Source organism: Anabrus simplex, chromosome 5, assembly GCF_040414725.1.
Source record: "Anabrus simplex isolate iqAnaSimp1 chromosome 5, ASM4041472v1, whole genome shotgun sequence".
NCBI classification, from domain to species: domain Eukaryota; kingdom Metazoa; phylum Arthropoda; class Insecta; order Orthoptera; family Tettigoniidae; genus Anabrus; species Anabrus simplex.
Genome location: NC_090269.1, coordinates 60,961,753 through 60,985,906, shown reverse-complemented (window position 1 = coordinate 60,985,906; position 24,154 = coordinate 60,961,753). Strand labels below are relative to the sequence as shown.

At 39.8% G+C, this 24,154-nt stretch overlaps 2 protein-coding genes across 3 annotated transcripts in view; one reads left to right on the top strand and one right to left on the bottom strand.

The window, feature by feature from the left end:
* Positions 1 to 709: 709 nt before the first annotated feature.
* LOC137500980 (protein HGV2-like) lies at positions 710 to 1,945 on the bottom strand. Its single transcript, XM_068227765.1, is given in 1 exon segment — positions 710 to 1,945. A coding segment is annotated over 1 exon segment (1,218 nt). The 3' UTR covers positions 710 to 727.
* Positions 1,946 to 10,316: 8,371 nt separating this feature from the next.
* Positions 10,317 to 24,154, top strand: part of LOC136874350 (protein HGV2) — a 43,875-nt gene continuing 30,037 nt past the window's right edge. The window contains exon 1 of one of the 2 annotated variants that reach the window (XM_067147987.2): positions 10,317 to 11,707. In XM_067147987.2, the coding sequence (XP_067004088.2) occupies positions 10,466 to 11,683 (1,218 nt within the window). In that variant the 5' untranslated portion in view covers positions 10,317 to 10,465 and the 3' untranslated portion in view covers positions 11,684 to 11,707. The remainder of the gene's footprint in view (positions 11,708 to 24,154) is intronic. The other variant, XM_067147988.2, reaches the window with a different exon arrangement.

Here is a 24,154-nt window from a genome sequence, read left to right as displayed (position 1 = left end):
TTGCCTGAACAAAAGGATGAGATATTGATATCATGGAAATAAAGACTCCCTCACCCTGCCAACTTGACACTGTTGGAGTTCGAATAGATTTGGTCAACGAAAGCTGAACAGAAATATTGGTACAGAAAAGTAGAAGCAATGGCAGACTTTGCTGGTACCTGTTTGAAACTCCTGGCAATGCTTTTATTCCAAGTAAGCCTAATTCACCTTTGGCCTCCATAGTGTATAATGATTAGCACTACTAGCTGCTGTCCTTGGTGATCTGGGGTTGATTCCGGATACTGCCAGTAGTTTAAAAATGGCAGGAGGGCTGGTATATGTTAATGATTAGCACTACTGGCTGCTGTCCGTGGTGATCTGGGTTTGATTCCGAATACTGCCAGTAGTTTAAAAATGGCAGGAGGGCTGATATGTGGTCAAAATGATATGTGTAGCTCACCTCCACTGGGGGAGTGTGCCTTAAACAAGTTGCAAGGACAAGAACAAAAGTTTTTTTAACCTAACTTATCAGCAATTTCCTTCCCCAATAACTGAATATGCGTGCTAAGTTAAAGATACACATTTCCTGTGCATACCAAGAAACGTGCAAACCAATAACCTCGAAATAAATTCTGATCGAAGCTCAGGTATGTTTAAATGCCATCAGCATTCTTTTTTTTACAGCTTCAAGAACACGAACAGCTTTTTCTTACAATTTACTCACTTAAAATGGTCAAATAAATTGGTGTCACTCAGTTTTACTCTGCTTAGCAGGAGCGATAGCAGCCTCAGTACCTTTGTTGTCCCCCGCAGTCTCTTCTGGTTTTCTCTTCTTCCTCACGAGATGTGAAATGTTAGACACAGGTTTTGCTTCATTTGACGTCTGGCTGGAGTTTATACTAGAACCACTTCCTGAAGCACCATCAGCTTGGCCTGCAACTCGTTGTCCTATATTATTGCAGAGCGCTTTCATGGTTTCCTTCTTGAAGTCTTCCATATCTGTAACTTTGTCCTGCATTTCTGGTAACAGCGATTTCAGCTCCTATATCTCACCATCAAGAGAATAGAAAGGATCTAATTTTGTCTCTTCTGCACAGTCACCTCCAGCTTTCTTCTTGACCTCAAGGTTCTTAATTCTCTTTTCAATTACATTCACAGCATTTTTAAAATTATCAATTGCATTATCAAAGTCCGAATTTAATGAATATGCAACACCTAGTTGATAAAAAGTCTCTGCAACAAATCGATCATACTCTGGAAGATTTTCTGTTTGAATTTTTAAACATGATTTAATATCCTCAATGGCTTGACCATAATTTTCGTCCTCTAAACTGACTTCTCCAAGCTTGAGATAAACCTCAGCTAGCATTAAACTGATCTTGGGATTTCCTTCTGCTTGCCTTTGAAATATCAATTTAGCTAATTCTAATACTTCCCATGCCAATTTTAGATTACTCTCATCATCATTGTCCGTATTTTCATCACCCTCGGTATCACCTTTTTGTTCCTCACCCTCCTTATTTTCAACAGAGTCATCCTTTTTATCCCCTTCATCTCCACCCTTTTCACCTTCCTCTTCAGTTTTGCTGTTTTCGATGTTTCCTGTACCATTTTCTTCAGTTTGTTCTTCACCGTCTTCTTCTTCCCCTTCATCTTCATCATCATCCTCATTGCTTCCATCGTGGTCGCCCTCTATAGCATCTCCCAGAACACCACTCTCTGAACGGGCAAGTTCTAGTAATGCTTTCCCGTAATTGAAATATGCATCACCAACTTCATTAGCACATTCTCCATACTGTTCTGCCAATAACTTGCACGCTTGAGCCAGTGATGTCGCTACTTCAAAATAGTCTCTTACCAACAAGTGACGTTTACCTTGGGCGAGATGTGTAAAAGCTTCTTGTTTCTGAGTAGTACTATCTTCGGCAGACGAAGCTTTTTCCGGAGAACTCTGATTAGCTTCCATAGCAACTGCAACTTCAGCCAAAATACTCCAAATTATAAAATCGGAAGGAAATTTGCAACTAAAACACTACTTCAGCACTGACAACCAAGTAACTTTGCCATTCAATTCGCACTCACCACCTGCCCCGGTTTCGCGCCAAACTAACGCATATGTTCTGACCGCGTTCATTCTTTATAATCAACAGATATAAGGCATCAGAAATAACAAAGAATCTACATAAAGACATAATTCCTTATTCCAAAACAGGACATTTTTATTTTTTAAGTCAAATAGAGGATGGAACATATATTTTTTTAAAATATAAGAGGAAGTAAAATAAAATCATAAAACTCTATGCAACGTTGAATGGTCTATGACGTACAGAACAGGCTACTATTTCCTATATCTGAAAACTCCTATTGAAAACACACAGATTGTATTAAAATAGTTTCAGAAGTAAGAAGAATATTGGTTTATAATCAACTCCCACTTGACCACGTCCACTGTACTATAGCGTCAGCGTCATGTATACTAGGGCTACAGAAGTATAGTAAACCGACTGAAAATGAGTAGCTAGTGCTGAAGCCAGAGGTTTGCGGCTACCGCCATCTAACGTAAAAAACAAAAACAAAAAAGATGTATACACAGTTTCAAGGTCGAGACATAGAAGATCCGACAACGTCGCCTGGAGTCAAGCATGTGACTTCTGTGTTCGTAATTTGTACACAAGTCTAAAGCAGTGTATCATTATATTTTGTGTTGTGGCTGAATTAACTTGATGGCATTGTTTTAACTTCAGTGTATACCGAAGATATTTTATGTGTTATAGTTTTAAAAATTAACCTACACGCTGGAACGACATTGATTTACGGAAAAGGTGAGTTTTCTCATGTTGCAGTATGTATAATAGTGAAAATACACATCGTTCCTAAAGCCATTCTGTGTTTGTATTTTTCAAATTGCATTACAGTAGTTTAAAAGTGCAGCATGATTGTGATATTTTATTTTACGTTGCACAAGTATGACATCCACAATTAAAGCTAGGCTTAATTTCAGATGCGAAGGCATTGCTGCTTTATAAGTTTTTGAAGCTGAGAAGAAGATAAGAGTGCAGTGTTTGCTAGGATTAAGGTCTGCAAAATATAAAGAAATATGTTTAAGCAAGGACTTGTTTGAATAAGATTCCGTTTCATTGAACATAACTGACAAAACAGGTATATGTAGTGAATTTTCCTGCGTGCTAGTTAAAGTATATGAAATAGAAGTAGACTTCAATAACATGTTTCCTGTCATTTACATTTCAGGTTATGCAGCTTTTAAGCTAGCCAGTAAACTTAATTGCAAATACTGTATCTCAAATACACTGACTGACAGAGCAAATGCAACACCAAGAAGGAGTGGTCAGAACTTTATGCCAATTGCAGGGTAGACTGACGTCACTGAGGTATGCTCATGATGTGAAATGCGCCGCTGTGCTGCGCACGTAGCGAACGATAAATGGGACACGGCGTTGGCGAATGGCCCACTTCGTACCGTGACTTCTCAGCCGACAGTCATTGTAGAACGTGTTGTCGTGTGCCACAGGACACGTGTATAGCTAAGAATGCTAGGCCACCGTCAACGGAGGCATTTCCAGCAGACAGACGACTTTACGAGGGGTATGGTGATCGGGCTGAGAAGGGCAGGTTGGTCGCTTCGTCAAATCGCAGCCGATACCCATAGGGATGTGTCCACGGTGCAGCGCCTGTGGCGAAGATGGTTGGCGCAGGGACATGTGGCACGTGCGAGGGGTCCAGGCGCAGCCCGAGTGACGTCAGCACGCGAGGATCGGCGCATCCGCCGCCAAGCGGTGGCAGCCCCGCACGCCACGTCAACCGCCATTCTTCAGCATGTGCAAGACACCCTGGCTGTTCCAATATCGACCAGAACAATTTCCCGTCGATTGGTTGAAGGAGGCCTGCACTGCCGGCGTCCGCTCAGAAGACTACCATTGACTCCACAGCATAGACGTGCACGCCTGGCATGGTGCCGGGCTAGAGCGACTTGGATGAGGGAATGGCGGAACGTCGTGTTCTCCGATGAGTCACGCTTCTGTTCTGTCAGTGATAGTCACCGCAGACGAGTGTGGCGTCGGCGTGGAGAAAGGTCAAATCCGGCAGTAACTGTGGAGCGCCCTACCGCTAGACAACGCGGCATCATGGTTTGGGGCGCTATTGCGTATGATTCCACGTCACCTCTAGTGCGTATTCAAGGCACGTTAAATGCCGACCGCTACGTGCAGCATGTGCTGCGGCCGGTGGCACTCCCGTACCTTCAGGGGCTGCCCAATGCTCTGTTTCAGCAGGATAATGCCCGCCCACACACTGCTCGCATCTCCCAACAGGCTCTACGAGGTGTACAGATGCTTCCGTGGCCAGCGTACTCTCCGGATCTCTCACCAATCGAACACGTGTGGGATCTCATTGGACGCCGTTTGCAAACTCTGCCCCAGCCTCGTACGGACGACCAACTGTGGCAAATGGTTGACAGAGAATGGAGAACCATCCCTCAGGACACCATCCGCACTCTTATTGACTCTGTACCTCGAAGTGTTTCTGCGTGCATCGCAGCTCGCGGTGGTCCTACATCCTACTGAGTCGATGCCGTGCGCATTGTGTAACCTGCATATCGGTTTGAAATAAACATCAATTATTCGTCCGTGCTGTCTCTGTTTTTTTCCCAACTTTCATCGCTTTCGAACCACTCCTCCTTGGTGTTGCATTGTCACTGTCAGTCAGTGTATATCAAATGAAACGGTGAAAAATGACACGTTTAATAGCTTAAACAGAGGTGGGTTGCCGGTCCCATCAGAATTGCTCTTAAATGTGTGTAAAAGTGTATATAAAATCATGCAGATTTTAATATGAAGGAATATGAAGTAGGATTCATTCGGAGCGTGAATCAGAAGCGTGTATTGATTCAGCTTACAAGGCAACGTGTATTGATACAAGGGAGCGCTGCTCACATTGTGCAAAACCTCTATATGAACTTATCTGCCTATCTTTGCCCTATTTTGCAAATATTTAATGAACAAATACACAAAACATGTTAATGATGCTGATGCTATGGTTAAAAGTTATGGCAAGAAAAGAAAACTGATGACTCTGGAGTGATTATGTTGTAAGTTGATTCCCAACGTTCAAATTGTATTTTGATGGACATAGGATTGTATTGTTTTTATAGTTGTAGGCTTGTTTATTCTCATATTTACATTGATGTTTTTATTTTAATTTCCACCTGATTTATTATGTATCCAATGAAAACTATTCTTCCATCAACGTTTTATTTCAGAAAGCATAATTGAAGGTTAACTTCCCGTGTACAGTACAGTGTTGCTAAGTTTCAGTGACACGGCCTTTGTGTAGTCTGGCCATGTTTCAATGCATTAGAGTCTATGAGAGTCTACAGTCTTCATCCTGGTAAAATCACAGTGGATACATGAATATAGGACGGGAAATGCTGAATGATACATCGAAAGTATAATTACAATGTTTATTTAGCCTATTACGAATATTATCATAAGTTTTAAAAAGTGACTTTGACACATCAATTTACAAATGCTTTCAAATAGGTGACCGATCTATGGTGAAATCCGTATCATCTCTGTTACAGCATGATTCATACGAATTTTAAATTTTCTCATGAGATTACATTTTATACTTTACGTCGCACAGACACAGAAAGGTATATGGTGACGGTAGGAAAGAAATGGCTAGGAGCGGCCGCGTTCTCAATTAAGGTACTTCCCCAGAATTTGCCTGGTGTGGAAGTGGGAAACCACGGAAAACCATCTTCAGGGCTGCCGACAGTATATTTTGAACACTTTATCTTCCGAATTCAAGCTGACAGCTACGCGACCCAAACAACGCAGCCACTCACCCGGTGAGGTTACATTAATAAGGCAAAAACATGTCTTGTGGCCATTGGGTTTATATCTAAACTTAAAAACATACCAGTATCTCTTTCATACTGTTGAGCTGTGACTTTATTAGATATGTTCTCTTTCATGCCTGCTCTTAAATCACATTTTCTCTCTAAAATACATCTTCAGTGTGACCTTCAGGTAGTTGGGTCTCATACATTATTCATACTTATATAGGCTTGCGTAAAGGAGACTTCTCGAATATAAATGTCCACAAGGCGTTGGGCCAGATATTCAGACGTTCTCTAGTAAATCGGCACTGGGAAATTTCAAGTGCCTTATATCAACCACAAGTTAGGGAAGTGACAAGCGAACAGGTAGCTCAATGTATCGCGACGGAGTTTTACAAGTTCAAGTGCCTCCGCTCGCATTGTATTCTCTTCCTCTCCCTCTCCACACACACACTCAACACTCCGTTCGTATGTTTCAAACTACGTATATACTAGGAAAGAATACTTATAATAGTTAAAAAGACGGGTACAAAAATGAGAAATATCAGCTAAGAAGTAGCACATTTTCCATCCATCCATCCATCCATTATCTACAGGCTAAGCTGTGTCGCTGCAGCCACATCCCACGGTCTTCAACAGTACTTTTCATCGTGTCATAGGAAGCAAAACCCAGCTGAGTGATTATGTTCTTAAGGTATGAAAGACGTGGTCTTCCTCTCGACTTCTTCCCTAGGACCTTTCCTTCGAGGACATTCTGGAGAAAGGCGTCATATCGTAGGACGTGTCCAAGAAATTTAGCTTTCCTCCGCTCTATTTTCCATGGTAAGGTAAGGTGTATTATGCCCGAAGGCAGGTCCGAACCTCCGCAGAGGTGTTCCTGAGCCGGAGTTTACGTGCGGTAGGGTGGCCAATTCCTTTCCGCTCCTCCATTCCCTTACCCCACCAACAGCGCGTGGCAACCCATCCAACTCCTGACCACGCCCAATGTTGCTTAACTTCGGTGATCTCACAAGATTCGTTGGCCTATTTTCCATACAAAAGCAAAATTTAATGTTTCATTTCCTAACAAACATTTTTCATTTTTGCGCACAAATTTTGAACCATTTCAAATATTCTTACATGTAATATAGGCAGAATCAAAAGGAAGGAGGCAAAGTGAAGCACAGGTACGCAGTTGGAATTGAACCACCAATCTCTCGATACCTAGATTCAGACGCTACCCACTGAGCTACGAGTTCGCTTGCCACTTCGTTAACGCTTAAATGATAAAAGGCACTTAAAATTTATTAAAGCCAATTTTCACGAGAAAGTCTCGATAACTAGCCCAATGGCTTTGGGACATCAACTTTTAAGGGGATACCTTCACGTACTACAGTATAAGTATGGAAAATAATCCGTCATTTTGCTACCTGAAGAACCCCTTGTCAGTAAATTTGCGCATATGAACAAGTAAGTTGGAAGTACTATGGTCGTCTGACAAGAACTCGCATGGATAAGGGGTAAGAGGTGCGAGGGTTAAGCATGGCCGCCGCTCATGCGCCTGTTCAAGTCCCAAGGACTGACCATAAACATCTGTTTCTTTTGCGGTGACTCTTGTAAACTGAGGCTCTGCCGTGTAGTATCAAAATGGTAGTGTCATTGTGCCTTAGTTCTACACGTTTAGACAAAGAGGTTCACAACCTCGCTATAATCACTGATTGTTTTTATTCCACCATGTCTCATTTCTTTTTCATTCTTTTACTTCATTGTGTTTTAACATATTCTGTTAGCATCGATTATGTAGATTTTAACCTGTTCGCTTGTCACTTCCCTAACTTATGGTTGATATAAGGCACTTGAAATTTGCCAGTGCCGATTTACTAGAGAACGTCTGAATATCTGGCCCAACGCCTTGTGGACATTTATATTCGAGAAGTCTCCTTTACGCAAGCCTATATAAGTATGAATAATGTATGAGACCCAACTACCTGAAGGTCACACTGAAGATGTATTTTAGAGAGAAAATGTGATTTAAGAGCAGGCATGAAAGAGAACATATCTAATAAAGTCACAGCTCAACAGTATGAAAGAGATACTGGTATGTTTTTAAGTTTAGATATAAACCCAATGGCCACAAGACATGTTTTTGCCTTATTAATGTAACCTCACCGGGTGAGTGGCTGCGTTGTTTGGGTCGCGTAGCTGTCAGCTTGAATTCGGAAGATAAAGTGTTCAAAATATATTGTCGGCAGCCCTGAAGATGGTTTGCCGTGGTTTCCCACTTCCACACCAGGCAAATTCTGGGGAAGTACCTTAATTGAGAACGCGGCCGCTCCTAGCCATTTCTTTCCTACCGTCACCATATACCTTTCTGTGTCTGTGCGACGTAAAGTATAAAATGTAATCTCATGAGAAAATTTAAAATTCGTGTGAATCATGCTGTAACAGAGATGATACGGATTTCACCATAGATCGGTCACCTATTTGAAAGCATTTGTAAATTGATGTGTCAAAGTCACTTTTTAAAACTTATGATAATATTCGTAATAGGCTAAATAAACATTGTAATTATACTTTCGATGTATCATTCAGCATTTCCCGTCCTATATTCATGTATCCACTGTGATTTTACCAGGATGAAGACTGTAGACTCTCATAGACTCTAATGCATTGAAACATGGCCAGACTACACAAAGGCCGTGTCACTGAAACATAGCAACACTGTACTGTACACGGGAAGTTAACCTTCAATTATGCTTCCTGAAATAAAACGTTGATGGAAGAATAGTTTTCATTGGATACATAATAAATCAGGTGGAAATTAAAATAAAAACATCAATGTAAATATGAGAATAAACAAGCCTACAACTATAAAAACAATACAATCCTATGTCCATCAAAATACAATTTGAACGTTGGGAATCAACTTACAACATAATCACTCCAGAGTCATCAGTTTTCTTTTCTTGCCATAACTTTTAACCATAGCATCAGCATCATTAACATGTTTTGTGTATTTGTTCATTAAATATTTGCAAAATAGGGCAAAGATAGGCAGATAAGTTCATATAGAGGTTTTGCACAATGTGAGCAGCGCTCCCTTGTATCAATACACGTTGCCTTGTAAGCTGCATCAATACACGCTTCTGATTCATGCTCCGAATGAATCCTACTTCATATTCCTTCATATTAAAATCTGCATGATTTTATATACACTTTTACACACATTTAAGAGCAATTCTGATGGGACCGGCAACCCACCTCTGTTTAAGCTATTAAACGTGTCATTTTTCACCGTTTCATTTGATATATTTGAGATACAGTATTTGCAATTAAGTTTACTGGCTAGCTTAAAAGCTGCATAACCTGAAATGTAAATGACAGGAAACATGTTATTGTAGTCTACTTCTATTTCATATACTTTAACTAGCACACAGGAAAATTCACTACATATACCTGTTTTGTCAGTTATGTTCAATGAAACGGAATCTTATTCAAACAAGTCCTTGCTTAAACATATTTCTTTATATTTTGCAGACCTTAATCCTAGCAAACACTGCACTCTTATCTTCTTCTCAGCTTCAAAAACTTATAAAGCAGCAATGCCTTCGCATCTGAAATTAAGCCCAGCTTTAATTGTGGTTGTCACACTTGTGCAACGTAAAATAAAATATCACAATCATGCTGCACTTTTAAACTACTGTAATGCAATTTGAAAAATACAAACACAGAATGGCTTTAGGAACGATGTGTATTTTCACTATTATACATACTGCAACATGAGAAAACTCACCTTTTCCGTAAATCAATGTCGTTCCAGCGTGTAGGTTAATTTTTAAAACTATAACACATAAAATATCTTCGGTATACACTGAAGTTAAAACAATGCCATCAAGTTAATTCAGCCACAACACAAAATATAATGATACACTGCTTTAGACTTGTGTACAAATTACGAACACAGAAGTCACATGCTTGACTCCAGGCGACGTTGTCGGATCTTCTATGTCTCGACCTTGAAACTGTGTATACATCTTTTTTGTTTTTGTTTTTTACGTTAGATGGCGGTAGCCGCAAACCTCTGGCTTCAGCACTAGCTACTCATTTTCAGTCGGTTTACTATACTTCTGTAGCCCTAGTATACATGACGCTGACGCTATAGTACAGTGGACGTGGTCAAGTGGGAGTTGATTATAAACCAATATTCTTCTTACTTCTGAAACTATTTTAATACAATCTGTGTGTTTTCAATAGGAGTTTTCAGATATAGGAAATAGTAGCCTGTTCTGTACGTCATAGACCATTCAACGTTGCATAGAGTTTTATGATTTTATTTTACTTCCTCTTATATTTTAAAAAAAATATATGTTCCATCCTCTATTTGACTTAAAAAATAAAAATGTCCTGTTTTGGAATAAGGAATTATGTCTTTATGTAGATTCTTTGTTATTTCTGATGCCTTATATCTGTTGATTATAAAGAATGAACGCGGTCAGAACATATGCGTTAGTTTGGCGCGAAACCGGGGCAGGTGGTGAGTGCGAATTGAATGGCAAAGTTACTTGGTTGTCAGTGCTGAAGTAGTGTTTTAGTTGCAAATTTCCTTCCGATTTTATAATTTGGAGTATTTTGGCTGAAGTTGCAGTTGCTATGGAAGCTAATCAGAGTTCTCCGGAAAAAGCTTCGTCTGCCGGAGATAGTACTACTCAGAAACAAGAAGCTTTTACACATCTCGCCCAAGGTAAACGTCACTTGTTGGTAAGAGACTATTTTGAAGCAGCGACATCACTGGCTCAAGCGTGCAAGTTATTGGCAGAACAGTATGGAGAATGTGCTAATGAAGTTGGTGATGCATATTTCAATTACGGGAAAGCATTACTAGAACTTGCCCGTTCAGAGAGTGGTGTTCTGGGAGATGCTATAGAGGGCGACCACGATGGAAGCAATGAGGATGATGATGAAGATGAAGGGGAAGAAGAAGACGGTGAAGAACAAACTGAAGAAAATGGTACAGGAAACATCGAAAACAGCAAAACTGAAGAGGAAGGTGAAAAGGGTGGAGATGAAGGGGATAAAAAGGATGACTCTGTTGAAAATAAGGAGGGTGAGGAACAAAAAGGTGATACCGAGGGTGATGAAAATACGGACAATGATGATGAGAGTAATCTAAAATTGGCATGGGAAGTATTAGAATTAGCTAAATTGATATTTCAAAGGCAAGCAGAAGGAAATCCCAAGATCAGTTTAATGCTAGCTGAGGTTTATCTCAAGCTTGGAGAAGTCAGTTTAGAGGACGAAAATTATGGTCAAGCCATTGAGGATATTAAATCATGTCTAAAAATTCAAACAGAAAATCTTCCAGAGGATGATCGATTTGTTGCAGAGACTTTTTATCAACTAGGTGTTGCATATTCATTAAATTCGGACTTTGATAATGCAATTGATAATTTTAAAAATGCTGTGAATGTAATTGAAAAGAGAATTAAGAACCTTGAGGTCAAGAAGAAAGCTGGAGGTGACTGTGCAGAAGAGACAAAATTAGATCCTTTCTATTCTCTTGATGGTGAGATAAAGGAGCTGAAATCGCTGTTACCAGAAATGCAGGACAAAGTTACAGATATGGAAGACTTCAAGAAGGAAACCATGAAAGCGCTCTGCAATAATATAGGACAACGAGTTGCAGGCCAAGCTGATGGTGCTTCAGGAAGTGGTTCTAGTATAAACTCCAGCCAGACGTCAAATGAAGCAAAACCTGTGTCTAACATTTCACATCTCGTGAGGAAGAAGAGAAAACCAGAAGAGACTGCGGGGGACAACAAAGGTACTGAGGCTGCTATCGCTCCTGCTAAGCAGAGTAAAACTGAGTGACACCAATTTATTTGACCATTTTAAGTGAGTAAATTGTAAGAAAAAGCTGTTCGTGTTCTTGGAGCTGTAAAAAAAAGCATGCTGATGGCATTTAAACATACCTGAGCTTCGATCAGAATTTATTTTCGAGGTTATTGGTTTACACGTTTCTTGGTATGCACAGGAAATGTGTATCTTTAACTTAGCACGCATATTCAGTTATTGGGGAAGGAAATTGCTGATAAGTTAGGTTAAAAAAAACTTTTGTTCTTGTCCTTGCAACTTGTTTAAGGCACACTCCCCCAGTGGAGGTGAGCTACACATATCATTTTGACCACATATCAGCCCTCCTGCCATTTTTAAACTACTGGCAGTATTCGGAATCAAACCCAGATCACCACGGACAGCAGCCAGTAGTGCTAATCATTAACATATACCAGCCCTCCTGCCATTTTTAAACTACTGGCAGTAGGTATCCGGAATCAACCCCAGATCACCAAGGACAGCAGCTAGTAATGCTAATCATTATACACTATGGAGGCCAAAGGTGAATTAGGCTTACTTGGAATAAAAGCATTGCCAGGAGTTTCAAACAGGTACCAGCAAAGTCTGCCATTGCTTCTACTTTTCTGTACCAATATTTCTGTTCAGCTTTCGTTGACCAAATCTATTCGAACTCCAACAGTGTCAAGTTGGCAGGGTGAGGGAGTCTTTATTTCCATGATATCAATATCTCATCCTTTTGTTCAGGCAATAACCTCATTCTTAAAGGGATTGGAACTCCTCATTCTTTTTTTGTAAGTATTATAAGGAGCTGATAAAACCACACCATTACAGGAAAGTGAGTCAAAGGAATTTGATGTTGTGTGTTTTGTAGAATGGAATAATTTTCTTGTAACTATGCCATTGAAATCCTTCAGATGAATTTAAAAAAATACTGCATTTTTGTGGAAGATAGAGTCCTGAGGGAAATGAAAGCTAAAGCTTCTGTATCTGGTGTGCGAAAGTGAGGTTAGAGATAAACATGACACAGTTTGGGCAACGTCACGTAACACTCGGCAGGAATGCCAACTTATGCATTCTTAGTGACAAGACCATTGGGCTGGATTGGTTAGGTCCATGGAATGACAAGACCAATGGGCTGGATGGGTTAGGGCAGGTTAGTGGCAAAACAATTGGTCTGGATACATTGGGGTAGGTTAGTGACAAAACCATTGGTCTGATATGTTTGAAATTTGTGGTTCTATTACTTTTAGCGGCAGCCCTGTACTTGCACACGATGCGAGCTCTGTCGGAGACATTAGGAAGCTTGTCCGGCGAATAGGAACACATCGCAAACATTGGCCAGCCAATAGGAACACAGCTTATGGTCGCAATCAGCTGATTTACACAGTCTCGGTTTTAATTCTTCTATAAAAGTAAGAATACTTCTTGGAGAGGGATGGTGGGTTTCTGGCAAGCGTAAAGGAAGGATCTCTCCTTTCTGCTACTTAAGGTATCGTTGCACATCATTTTTATACGATTTTTATCATCCCTGTGTCTACACACCGGGTACGGAAGTGGCACCAAATGAAATAACCTAGTACCAATTATATGTGTAAGATCAGCATTCCTAAAAGTTTATTGGGTCAAATGTAGTTTAATGATGGTACAGTGTGCTTAAAACAGGAAGGAATCATTTTTGTGCTGACTTCAGTGGTTTGGTCTGGTAGTCATTGGCCTTCTCTTCCTATTGTAGCAAGTTCTATTTCAGCTGGGATGAGTGGCGTGTCAAGGTGTGAAAACACTGTCTCTGGCCTCCAAGATGTCAAAGAACTCCTGAGGACAAAATTCTGCCACTTGTAGTTTGAATATCCTTTCCTCTCCACGAATCTTCCATTTCGCATTATAGAAGATTAATGGTAATTTTTGATCTGAACTTCAATTTTCGTTGTTCACGAAAAGATTTCATGCCTGAAAATAAGGTTGTAAGACAAGCATAGTAGTCTCCCTCCCATTTTGAAATATATCGTTTTGTGTGTAGTGCTGATGAAAGTAAAGAGCATTTGCTCAGTTTTTATTACTAGAACTATATGTACCGTAGTGTATCTGATCTTCGTTTTGAGTACCTGGTGGCTGGCTTATTTTTACAATAATCACTCTTCAGAACTTGCAGTTAGTGGATTACGTTCTACTTGTGGCATGAAAACATGTATTGTTTACTTCTTCCATAAACCCTCTACTATTCTAAAGAAATATCCATTTTAAATTGTTATGAATGTTAATTGAAATAGACATACTTTTGTATTTATCGCATGCGAAAGAGTCAAACAGCAGGGAAATAATTACAACAGTTGTGATCTCTCTTGGGTTCACTTCTGAGCAAAGTTGGTAGAACTCCAGTAGGCACTCTGCTTAATAATTCTAGGTACTCCACTGCAGTGCACTGTTGCTGGCCACAGCATGATTGTCTTTTGTTGCCAGTAGCTTCCTACAAACTGTTGCCAACTGTTCTCGGCTACTGAAGCACTCTGTGCACATCCTGGCAGAGTTAAAAAAACCCATCGGTCTAACACATCATCAGGAGTGCACAGCATAGAGCCTGTTTAAGGAATTGAGCTTCCACGGAGCAGGGGCTCCGTAGCATGTCAATCATTGATCTGATAACAAAATGTTGGGTAGTGATTCAATTGCCAGTATCCATATTTTGGAAACATTTTAAGTATATAAAAAATGATGTAAAGTGATACCTGAAATAGCAGAGAAGAGAGCCTTCCTTTATGCTTGTCAGGGTCCCACTACCCACCTTGAGAAGTATTCTTACTTGTATAGAGGAATAAGCGAGACTGTGTAAAAGTGCCAAATGTGCCCATTTTCTGTGTTATAGGCTGGTCATAATTGTGGCAAGTTGACTATTGTCTCCGATAGAGCTTGCCTTATTTGGTCTCACGGCTGCCACATTCAGTCAAAATAAGAGAAGCGCCTAGTTTGAAATTTGAGACCAATGGTCTGTCACTTGCAGGACCTATAATAAACAGAGTCGTTGTTTTATCCAGAGTTGCTCTCAGCTGGGTGTCCATTGAGAATAACCCAGTGCAGCTGGGTTTGCTTGTCTGATATGTGGGTAGTTTGTGCCCAAGCGTTCGTCAGTCACAGTGAATACATTGGTCACGGGACAGGAGCAGCGATATTCGATTGTGACTTTACAAGTAATATGAGAGATGTTTAGCCCATATTGTCAACTTTAACTATTGAAAGATATAAACATTAAAGTTCCACCATTACAATAGGCCTACTTTCAAAAGTTTTTATTCTTTTAACTCTTCAATTCTGAATACGAAGCTCTCCTTGCAGCATTTAAACAAAATGTTGATTGGAGTACAGTATTAAAAAACGATATTATTGCAGGAAAAACAGATCTTTGGCAGAAATACAGAGTCCACCCCGCAAGGATTATTTCATAATATGTTAGTTCCAGTGCTGCTATTCTTACCTTTAAATGATTCTGGAAGAGAGATGTGTTCATTACGCCTGCCAGGCCAACCCACCCGCCTCTAGAAGTATATTTACTTTTATAACCTAAAGTAGTGGTCCAGGCGCCATTATCCATTGCTTCTGCCAAGGATCACGGGTATTGGCTGACATTACCAAAAACTGCAAAAGAAAGAAAAACTAAAGAGGCCCGCGAAGTTTGAAAGTGTCATGGCGTCGGACGGTAACCTTACATTTTCTCAATTCCTCCTTTAATTTTGGGGCGTACGGCAAGAAATAAAGGTCCTTTATTAGCTTTAACGTAATTTTGCACATCCAGGCCAATCTCTGTCATGCGAACAGAGGCCCCTTTGGGGCCACACTCCCTTTGAGAGGTTCTTTTCTATTGCCACGGTGCATACTGTCTGCACGGCAAGGAAAGAAAAGTATAGCCATATCACACCGGTAACATTATTCCCTTAATACTCAAATGAACGTTCACCATTCATCGACCTTCACATACTGCAGTGTAACCTCAGCATTGCTACCGTAGAGCGCACACACTGATCGCTCGCCTGCTTGTATGCCCACTTATATGCTGTTTGTCCACGGGACGAAAAACTCAGCGTGAGGTACCTCTGGTCTAACCACATCAGACCAATGGCCTCTGAAGTTCTATGCTGTGCAGGGGACACCTAGAGGCCTGTAGACTGCTTCTGGGCTCTAACCCTTTTCTTGTCATGCAGCAAATGGACTTGTCACTGTCTTGTGGTGGCTTATGATCGCGTGCCCTCTGTGCTTGCTGTATTTTAACTTTTGTCCACTCTTGAACATAGAATGCTCTGCTTTGTAGGCTAATGTACCAACATTGGCTGTCCTCTTTACGAAACATTGTCTGTCTTAAATTTTGGAAGTGACACCACATTCCATTAATTTCAGTCTGTGGCAGGGGTACTTGCTGCTTGGAGTATGAAAAATATTGCATAATTTATTATTCAGTAATAAGGAATAACGCACTAATGTGTTAAAGTCGCAGGAGTTTTAGCTGTCTCTTCTATAATCAATCACTGATCTTGTTCTCTTTCTGCACCATTGAATATTGTACCTTTCGCAGTTTTTGCCACACAGTTCACAGACTTCAGTTTTCATCTGTTTCACAAAAGACCTTTTGTCATACATATTTTGTGATGAAAACCATGGACTACTAGCCTAGTCATATGTCTTGGTTTGCAGTTCGTTCCTATCCATTTTCAACTCAGCATGGCCTCCATTGAGAAGAAGTCAGGTGAAATATTGCTCTCCTCCTTCTTTCTCTAGGTATATAGTTTCCCAGGGAGGTGTTGATGGTAGATCACTGCTGTATCTCAGAACCCCTAGGAAGAAAGTCTTAGGGCCGATTGCAGAAACGGCATTTAGACTATGTCTACGGTTAAACAATGCCTAAGTATGGCTGCCGCATTGCAGAGACGTTATTTATAACTTAGACACTGTCTAAAACCGATGTCCAACCGGTCATGTTTAAACACTGCCGAGAGCACTGTTTAACCTCAAATGACAGGAGTGAATAACAATCAGAGGTTATGTACCGTGAAATACGTAATTTGTATTCTGATGTTGAGACGATTCCGGGAAGAAAGGTTAGTCCGACGGCCTCTCTGTGGGTTGCCCGCTGCTAAATCGCAGCAATTCGTTTGACATGCACGGGGAGATAATCATAAAGTAAGGTTTCGCTTTACGAAAGACTTGTTGAGACTGACAAAGTGACAGTCCGGTAACTGTCAACTTGAATAAATTCTTGGCAATCGATATATTTTATTATATACATGGGGTACTTTCCATGGAATTATAGGTCACTTCGACTACATACATATCACAATTACGTGTCCCGATCGTCTGAGGGCTGTCACATATATACAGTACATCAACCGGGAGAGGTTCACTTATATTTGCTGCCAAGTAAACACACATAATAGTGAAAACTAAAAAGTAGGTTGTATGGGATTTTTATACATATATATAATCGCATAGGTTATCGGCAACTATCAGACAGAAAAAGGCAAGTGGTGGTGATAATCGTTTAAAGAGGACTGGGGAAAAAGTGCCGTGGCCATAATAACAGCCCTAGTATTTGCCTGGTGTAAAAATAGGGAAACTATGGAAAACAATCTTCACGGCTGCCGATGATGCGTTTCGAATCTACGATCTCCAGAATGCAAGCTATATGGCCCGTACAACACACTTTGTTACACACTACATTACTCAGTTCTACTGTATTTATGAGTAAATTACGCTCACTGTAACAATGAAAGCGTAAGCTACACTTCCCCGTACGGTGGCGTGTCGCTTTAGTGTCGATAATATTATGAGATTTAATTTGCACCCAAAGCGATACTCTTATCTGTGGGCAAGTCAGCTCAGCCATATTTGAGTAATGTGTAGGAAGACAAACAGCTGACTAGCGTTCGGCGCGCGCACCGACGAATTTCATTGGTTGCGACAAGCAAAGAGTTGCATGAAAGATACTTCTGTCTCCATTTTCAAACCAAAATTGAAACTTTAAGGGATGTCTAATTAAACATCGACTGAACATTGTTTATGCAATGGAAGATCGTGAATGATTTAGACGTTGTTTAGGTAGACGATGTCTAAGGCTTAAAACTAGTCATCGTTTCTGCAATCGGCCCTTACTATCTAATACACACACAAGCCTCAATGGAGAGTTTCTTGAACGATATAGAGCTTTTGCTAGAAATGTGGCCTTCACTATTTTCCAATGTCTCCATGTGTTGTATGGTTAAGTGTTCGTAGATTATGGGGGTGATTTTCATTCTGAATTTCTTTGCTGTTCTTGGGGGATTGACGTGACAGCATCCTTATGTCGTTCAATAAGAATAGTTCGTGTATGGTTCTTTCAAGGTGTGTTATGAATGTTTCTCTGGAAGGTTACCATTATAATGCTATAAAACTTAGACAGTGGTTACTGAATTTCAACTGCTTACACCTTTTCTGAATACCATAGTGATCATTTGCCTTGTTGATATTTAGTCTACATTCCTCAACCCATGTGAAGTTTGTCCCGAGATTGCTTTACTTACTTACTTACTTCCTGTGATCACCATGTCAACGGCATAGATGAGCATATTTGTTTCATTTTCACGTCTTGACATCTTTCACCATGTCATGTCACTTTGTTGAACAGTAGTGGACTCGAGCGGTCTCCTTGAAGAATTCCATTCCATTCGGTTTTTTCCTCTGAAAGACTTTTGTTGTTATTTATCCTCCTGAGACCCAAGACATTGTTAATGAGTGGATCTTTGCAAAAATAATGCTTAAAATGTGGCAATAACTGACACTCTGAAGTAATTTTCATTTTGCAACCTCTCAGTCAAGGAAAAGTGTCTCAATTTTATTGGACATTGGGTTTGTATGTTTGGATTCTGCCAATGAACTTCAACATTTTTCTTATCCTATTCTCTTCACAAGAAGATTGCATTACACATCATTAAGTGAAATAGTAGTACATTTTCAACAGCTTTGAAATTTAAACATATGAATTAAGGCAGTTTTCATCTGAAACTCAATGGAACTCAGCAAAGCAAAACAACTGCTTGCGTCTCACAACCTGTACTTACATGGCCTACGGCTTCCCACAGAAGTCCTTCAACTTTCGAAACTCTGAAGAGACAGTTATTCGCTGCTACATAATCCTTCACTCGGGCCCAAATCAATTATATGGCATTAAAATTGCAGTGGTATGATAGAAGGTGAACAACTTCATGCCCATGCCTCCTGGCTATTTCCTCCACCACGTAAACTGTGTACTAGAGCTTGTTTTGTTTCACAAGATGCATAAAATACCCCCTCCCCCCTTCCTCATGTTATCGCGAACCAAAATATTGTGCTCGTTGGACTACTCAATCAACTTATTATTTCTAGCCGCTAGTGTTGGTGCTTTGTTAAGAATGACCGAGTGGACTTGACAAAGACCGCGAAAAGTACTGAGCACAATACAGCACACAGCTGATAGCACGTGGTTACAGAAAACTAGAGATTAACACTGGTAGCCAGAACTAGAGTAACACACACTATCCAAGTGATCGGCTGCCTATGATTGGATGTTTATTAATTTATTAATTCACTTAGCCTTCGTTCAGATGTTAAGTTGAAACTCATAAGAACTGAACTACAGTCGATAAACACTGTGCAGTGTCTTCCTCCAGATTCCCTTTCAACTTCCCTGATATCCTCCAGGAGATATCGAAGCACTTGTTGTGTTGACTTGTTCTTTCGGAATCCAAACTGCTCCACTGGTATCAGGTGATCCACTAGTTCAGTATCTTGGCTAGAATGATAGTGAATATCTTGAAGGCTGTGCATTCTAGGGCTATTCCTCTTTACAAATTTGAATAATCAGTGCCCCCATTGCTTTTATACAGGACCTTACTTGAGGACTTTGCCATGTTTGAGGAATTTCTAGTAATTCAGTGCATTTGTTGAACAGTCTTGCCCATGTTTTGGTGAGCCATGGCTATGTTTCCTTGAGGTGTTCATAGAAGATCTCGTCAGGAACAGCTGCATTGTTGCATTTTGCATTGGTCATACTGTCTGTTATATCTATTGTAGTGATCTTGAAGTTTTCCCTCATATGTCGCAGGGTTTGCTTCATTTGGCCTAGAGTCATTGTGGCTCAAGACTTTTGAAAACTTTAGGGATTTATCACGCAAAACTTGTCCGCTAGGCAGCATAATGATAATACACAGTATGCACTTTTAGCTTCTTTGTTGTTTTACATGAGACTTATATGGAGCATTTCTAAATTTATGATAATCGAAACGAAACTGTTACTTTAAATGCATGAAAATAAAATTACCGTATTCTGCTGATGTGAAGGAGATGGGAAATAATATAGGTGCATTGACGATTGCGGATTTGAAAGCGTAATTGAAGGGAAAGGGCGGAAAGTTATCGGGAAAGAAGCAAGAGAAGGACTAAAAGTAGTGAACTTTTCTTTCAGTGTTTTTGTTAAACTTGAATTCGTTAAGTGAAAATAGCCTTTTGAAAACATGTGTGATAAATATATATGTATGATTAGAGGTGCTATGAATGCAGTACCAGAGGCTACTTCCAGTACTACTGAATTAAATTTTCCTTCAGCACACTAGTTTCAAGACCTTGTTTCTGGTCATAAGACAGATATAAATGTTTAAAATTTGGAATTGATGCATTATTTCTTGTTCAGGAATATGGAATTGGTGCTCCAATGTCAAATTATAGGTCACTCTGTAATTCAGGGTACGCCACTGCTGATTCCCTACTTCTAAATCTTCTTGCTCTCACGATTATTTCCAAGGTACCGGTGGCACCTTAAGTTTTCGTCTGTTACCTAAAATGATTGAATAAAAATGAAAATCCTCAGCCTGTTTACAGTCATTCGACCAGGTTGGGAATATAATGAAAGAAGCCCCCATCTAGCAACGAGGATAGGTATTGTACTGGCTGCCGAAGCCTATCGCATTCCTCTGGGGCAATGATTAATGACTGACAAATGAAATGATATTGGAGAATGTTGCTGGAATGAAAGATGATTAGGAAAACCAGAATATCCGAAGAAAAACCTGTCCCACCTCCGCTTTGTCCAGGACAAATCTCGCACAGTGAGTGGGATTTAATCCACGGAACCCAGTGGTGCGCTGCCGTCTAAGGCACAGAGGCTCAATGAATAATAATGATGTTATTGTTTTTTTACATCCCACTTATACCATTTACAGAGACGCAGAGTTTTATGTAAACCTACCAACGCGAGTTGGATGTATTTGAGCACCTTCGAATACGACTGGACTGAACCAGGATCGAACCTGCCAAGTTAGGCTTAGAAGGCCAACGCTCTACCGTCCGATCTAATCAGCCTGGCTAAAATGACTGAAATATGTCATATAATTAATCAGAACATCACTAACTTATTATAAAACTATTTCTTAATTAGAATTTATTATCTCATTCACTCGTTTCAGTAATGACAAAATCTTCAACTGCAAAATGCATCGAGCACCTTGATATTATGAGTCGTTCTTTTATTTCTTAGGTCCTGTCTATGAAGCACATGCTACCTCTTTTTTCGGAAGGGCTTCCTCCTTAGGAAGTTGATGGTATGAATATGATTAATCTTGATTTTGGAACATTGGAACACTACAATAATCAGGCTTCACAGTTTTCTTTTCTGCTGTTGAGATATATTAAACTACATCAGTTAACTAGGTAACATCCATTAAAACATAAAGGAACAAATGACAAGCGCATACCGGCTGCTACTCGTGAGACATCTATCGGTAGTGTTTCAGTACATCCCTATTGTCCTGATATGCATCTCTATTTGATGGGGCTTTAAAGGTTGGCGAGGCCTAGTGTTTTGAAATGATTTTCTATTGCCTCTTTGTAGTCCTTTCTGCCTCAGACTCTTAGGAATGTTTCCTTTTTTCTGTTCCAGATACTGTATCCTGCATTTCCTTCCAATATGTCTTTAATTGATGCTCTTGTACTGTGCAGATTCTTTATTACTTCCCTCCTCATTGCATAACATCCAGCATCAAATAAAGGTTTGGCTTATCTTGGTGCAGCATAGTCAACAATGGCACTGGTCTTCTGTAACTTCCTGATCATCTTTGCTGATGATGGTTGTGTTTATATTTCTGGTAGAAAGAGTTGTAGTGACAGGCAGGTGTTTCCTTATCAGGTTTACTGTTCTTGTTTTCAGATATAGGCCTATTGCTTTAATCTTACTATCGTAGAGGCACCATTGTGACATGTATGTAGTGCTTTTCGGATTTTTTACTAATTTGAAGCCCCATTGTACCAAGTCAACTAGATTTTCCGTATCTAGTCTGCAACTGAAATATCCTGCAATGATGGAATGTTTTCTGTGATCTGCTTTGTGTAAGGCCTCACTGATTCTGTCAACGATTTGTGGAAATAGTACAGTATTTCCAGTTGAAAGTAGACTGCATTCACATTTGCTAGTTTTGTATTTACCATCATTAACGGAGACCACTTTAGTTTGACGTATATTGTGATCTCTCCAGTAGGCCGTCCTGCTATTCTTTATATGGCGAGGAGGTGATGATCGTAGCAGCCATTCTTTTCCAAGAGTTTCTGTTAAACATGTTTTTGTTATATTCTCTTCAGTATCAACTTCATTTATAACTGTGAGATTCTTTAGTCTGAGACTAAATTAGTATAATTTAATGGTATCTTTTGAGGTATAATCTGGTAATAAAATTATCTTCTGGCACTATATACTGCTATACTGAATTAGTGTTGACAGACTGAACAACCTCATAGTTTAAAAAAAAAAAAAAATTGTCAGTATTATTTTGTCTGTGTATAGTGTACATTTCTCTTTGGCAGACTTTAGTTCTATGTTTTATAACAACATGGTAATTTCTTTAGAGTAATCATCCTTAAAAACTAAATGGACGGTATATGACCCCTTTTGGCCAGAAATTGGGTTCATGTACCTCGTCCTTCTTTATAGGGACCGTGGTGCAAAAGGTTTAGGTTCCTTTTCTTGATTGTAGCTCGTCACCTTTAGTGCCTGTTCGTTATCCTTACAGTATTGTGTGACATCCGTTATGTCCGGTTTTGTGTGTCCAGCGCAGAATTATGCCAACTTCGGTGTGGGAACCAGTCTTCCCCTTTCTTCTGCTATCCCCTTGATGTTTGTTTATAAAATTAAACATATTTCTAGGGGCAGGGTTGGTGGATCCCTGGTATTCATAATGAACACATCACTCTACAAATAAAACAAGGGAAGATTTTAATTATTTACCTTTTGCTATAATGCTGCAAAGTGTTACTGGAGTTTTACCGTAAAATATTTGTAAAACTTAGTTTTTCTGGTCATCAGTCACTACTGATCAGCATTTGCCCAGGTGGTAGATTTTCAATCAGTTGTTTACCTAGTGTTTACTTCATTGATTTCAAAGAGGTTGGAAACTTATCAAACATCTCCCTTGGTAAGTTATTTTAATCACTAATTCTTCTTTCTATAAATGAGTATTTGCCTAAATTTATCCTCTTGAATTCCAACTTTTGTCCTCATAATCTTTCCTACTTTCTACAACTCCAAATTTATTTGACTACTCGGTCATTCCACCGCACGTCTCCACTGACAGCTCGGGATATACCGTTTAGTCTAGCATCTCGTCTCCTTCTCCCAAGTCTTCTGAGCCAAAAGTTCACAATATTTTCATAACACTGCTCTTTTGCCGGATATCGCCCAGAACAAATAATGCTGCTTTCCATCGGATCCCCTCCAGTTCTCGAATCAAGTAATCCTGGTGAAGATCCCATACACTGGAACCATACTGTAATCGAGTTCTTACCAGTAACTTAATACACTCTCTCCTTTACATCTGTACTACAACCCTCTAAATATTCTCATAACGATATTAAAAGATCTCTAACCTTTATTTACAACCTTGTTAATTGAATTACCCAGTGAAGTTCTTTCCTTATGTTAACACTTAGGTATTTACGGTGATCCCTGTGAGGTACTTTCACTCCGCCAACACAGTATTTAAAACGGAGAGGATCTGTTTGGTGATATTTATAGCCTGACTTTTTATCCCTTGTACAATCATACCAATGTTTGCTGTCCAACCCACAACACTGTCAAGTCTTTTTGGCAGTCGCTCACAATCCTGTAACTTATTTAGGTCTGTTACTTGATACATAAAATCATCCACAAAAGGCCTTATTGGTGGTTCCAGTTCTTTACTCACATCATTTATACCAGGTATATGCACAATCATCGCATTTCCATTTCCCCATGTCCAACTCCTGTCATTTATAAGCTATCAGCTCCTGCCATTTATAAGCTATAAGGTTGTTCTACGTCACACATTAGAGGTGAGTTTATTATTATTATTATTATTAGAAAAGCGCACGAATGTGCATTACAAAGATCATTGACCGTTTTAGTCTTTGCTATAGTCGCATAGAGATTTGTTGTTGTTTTTACATCTTGTGATGTGATACATGTCACAG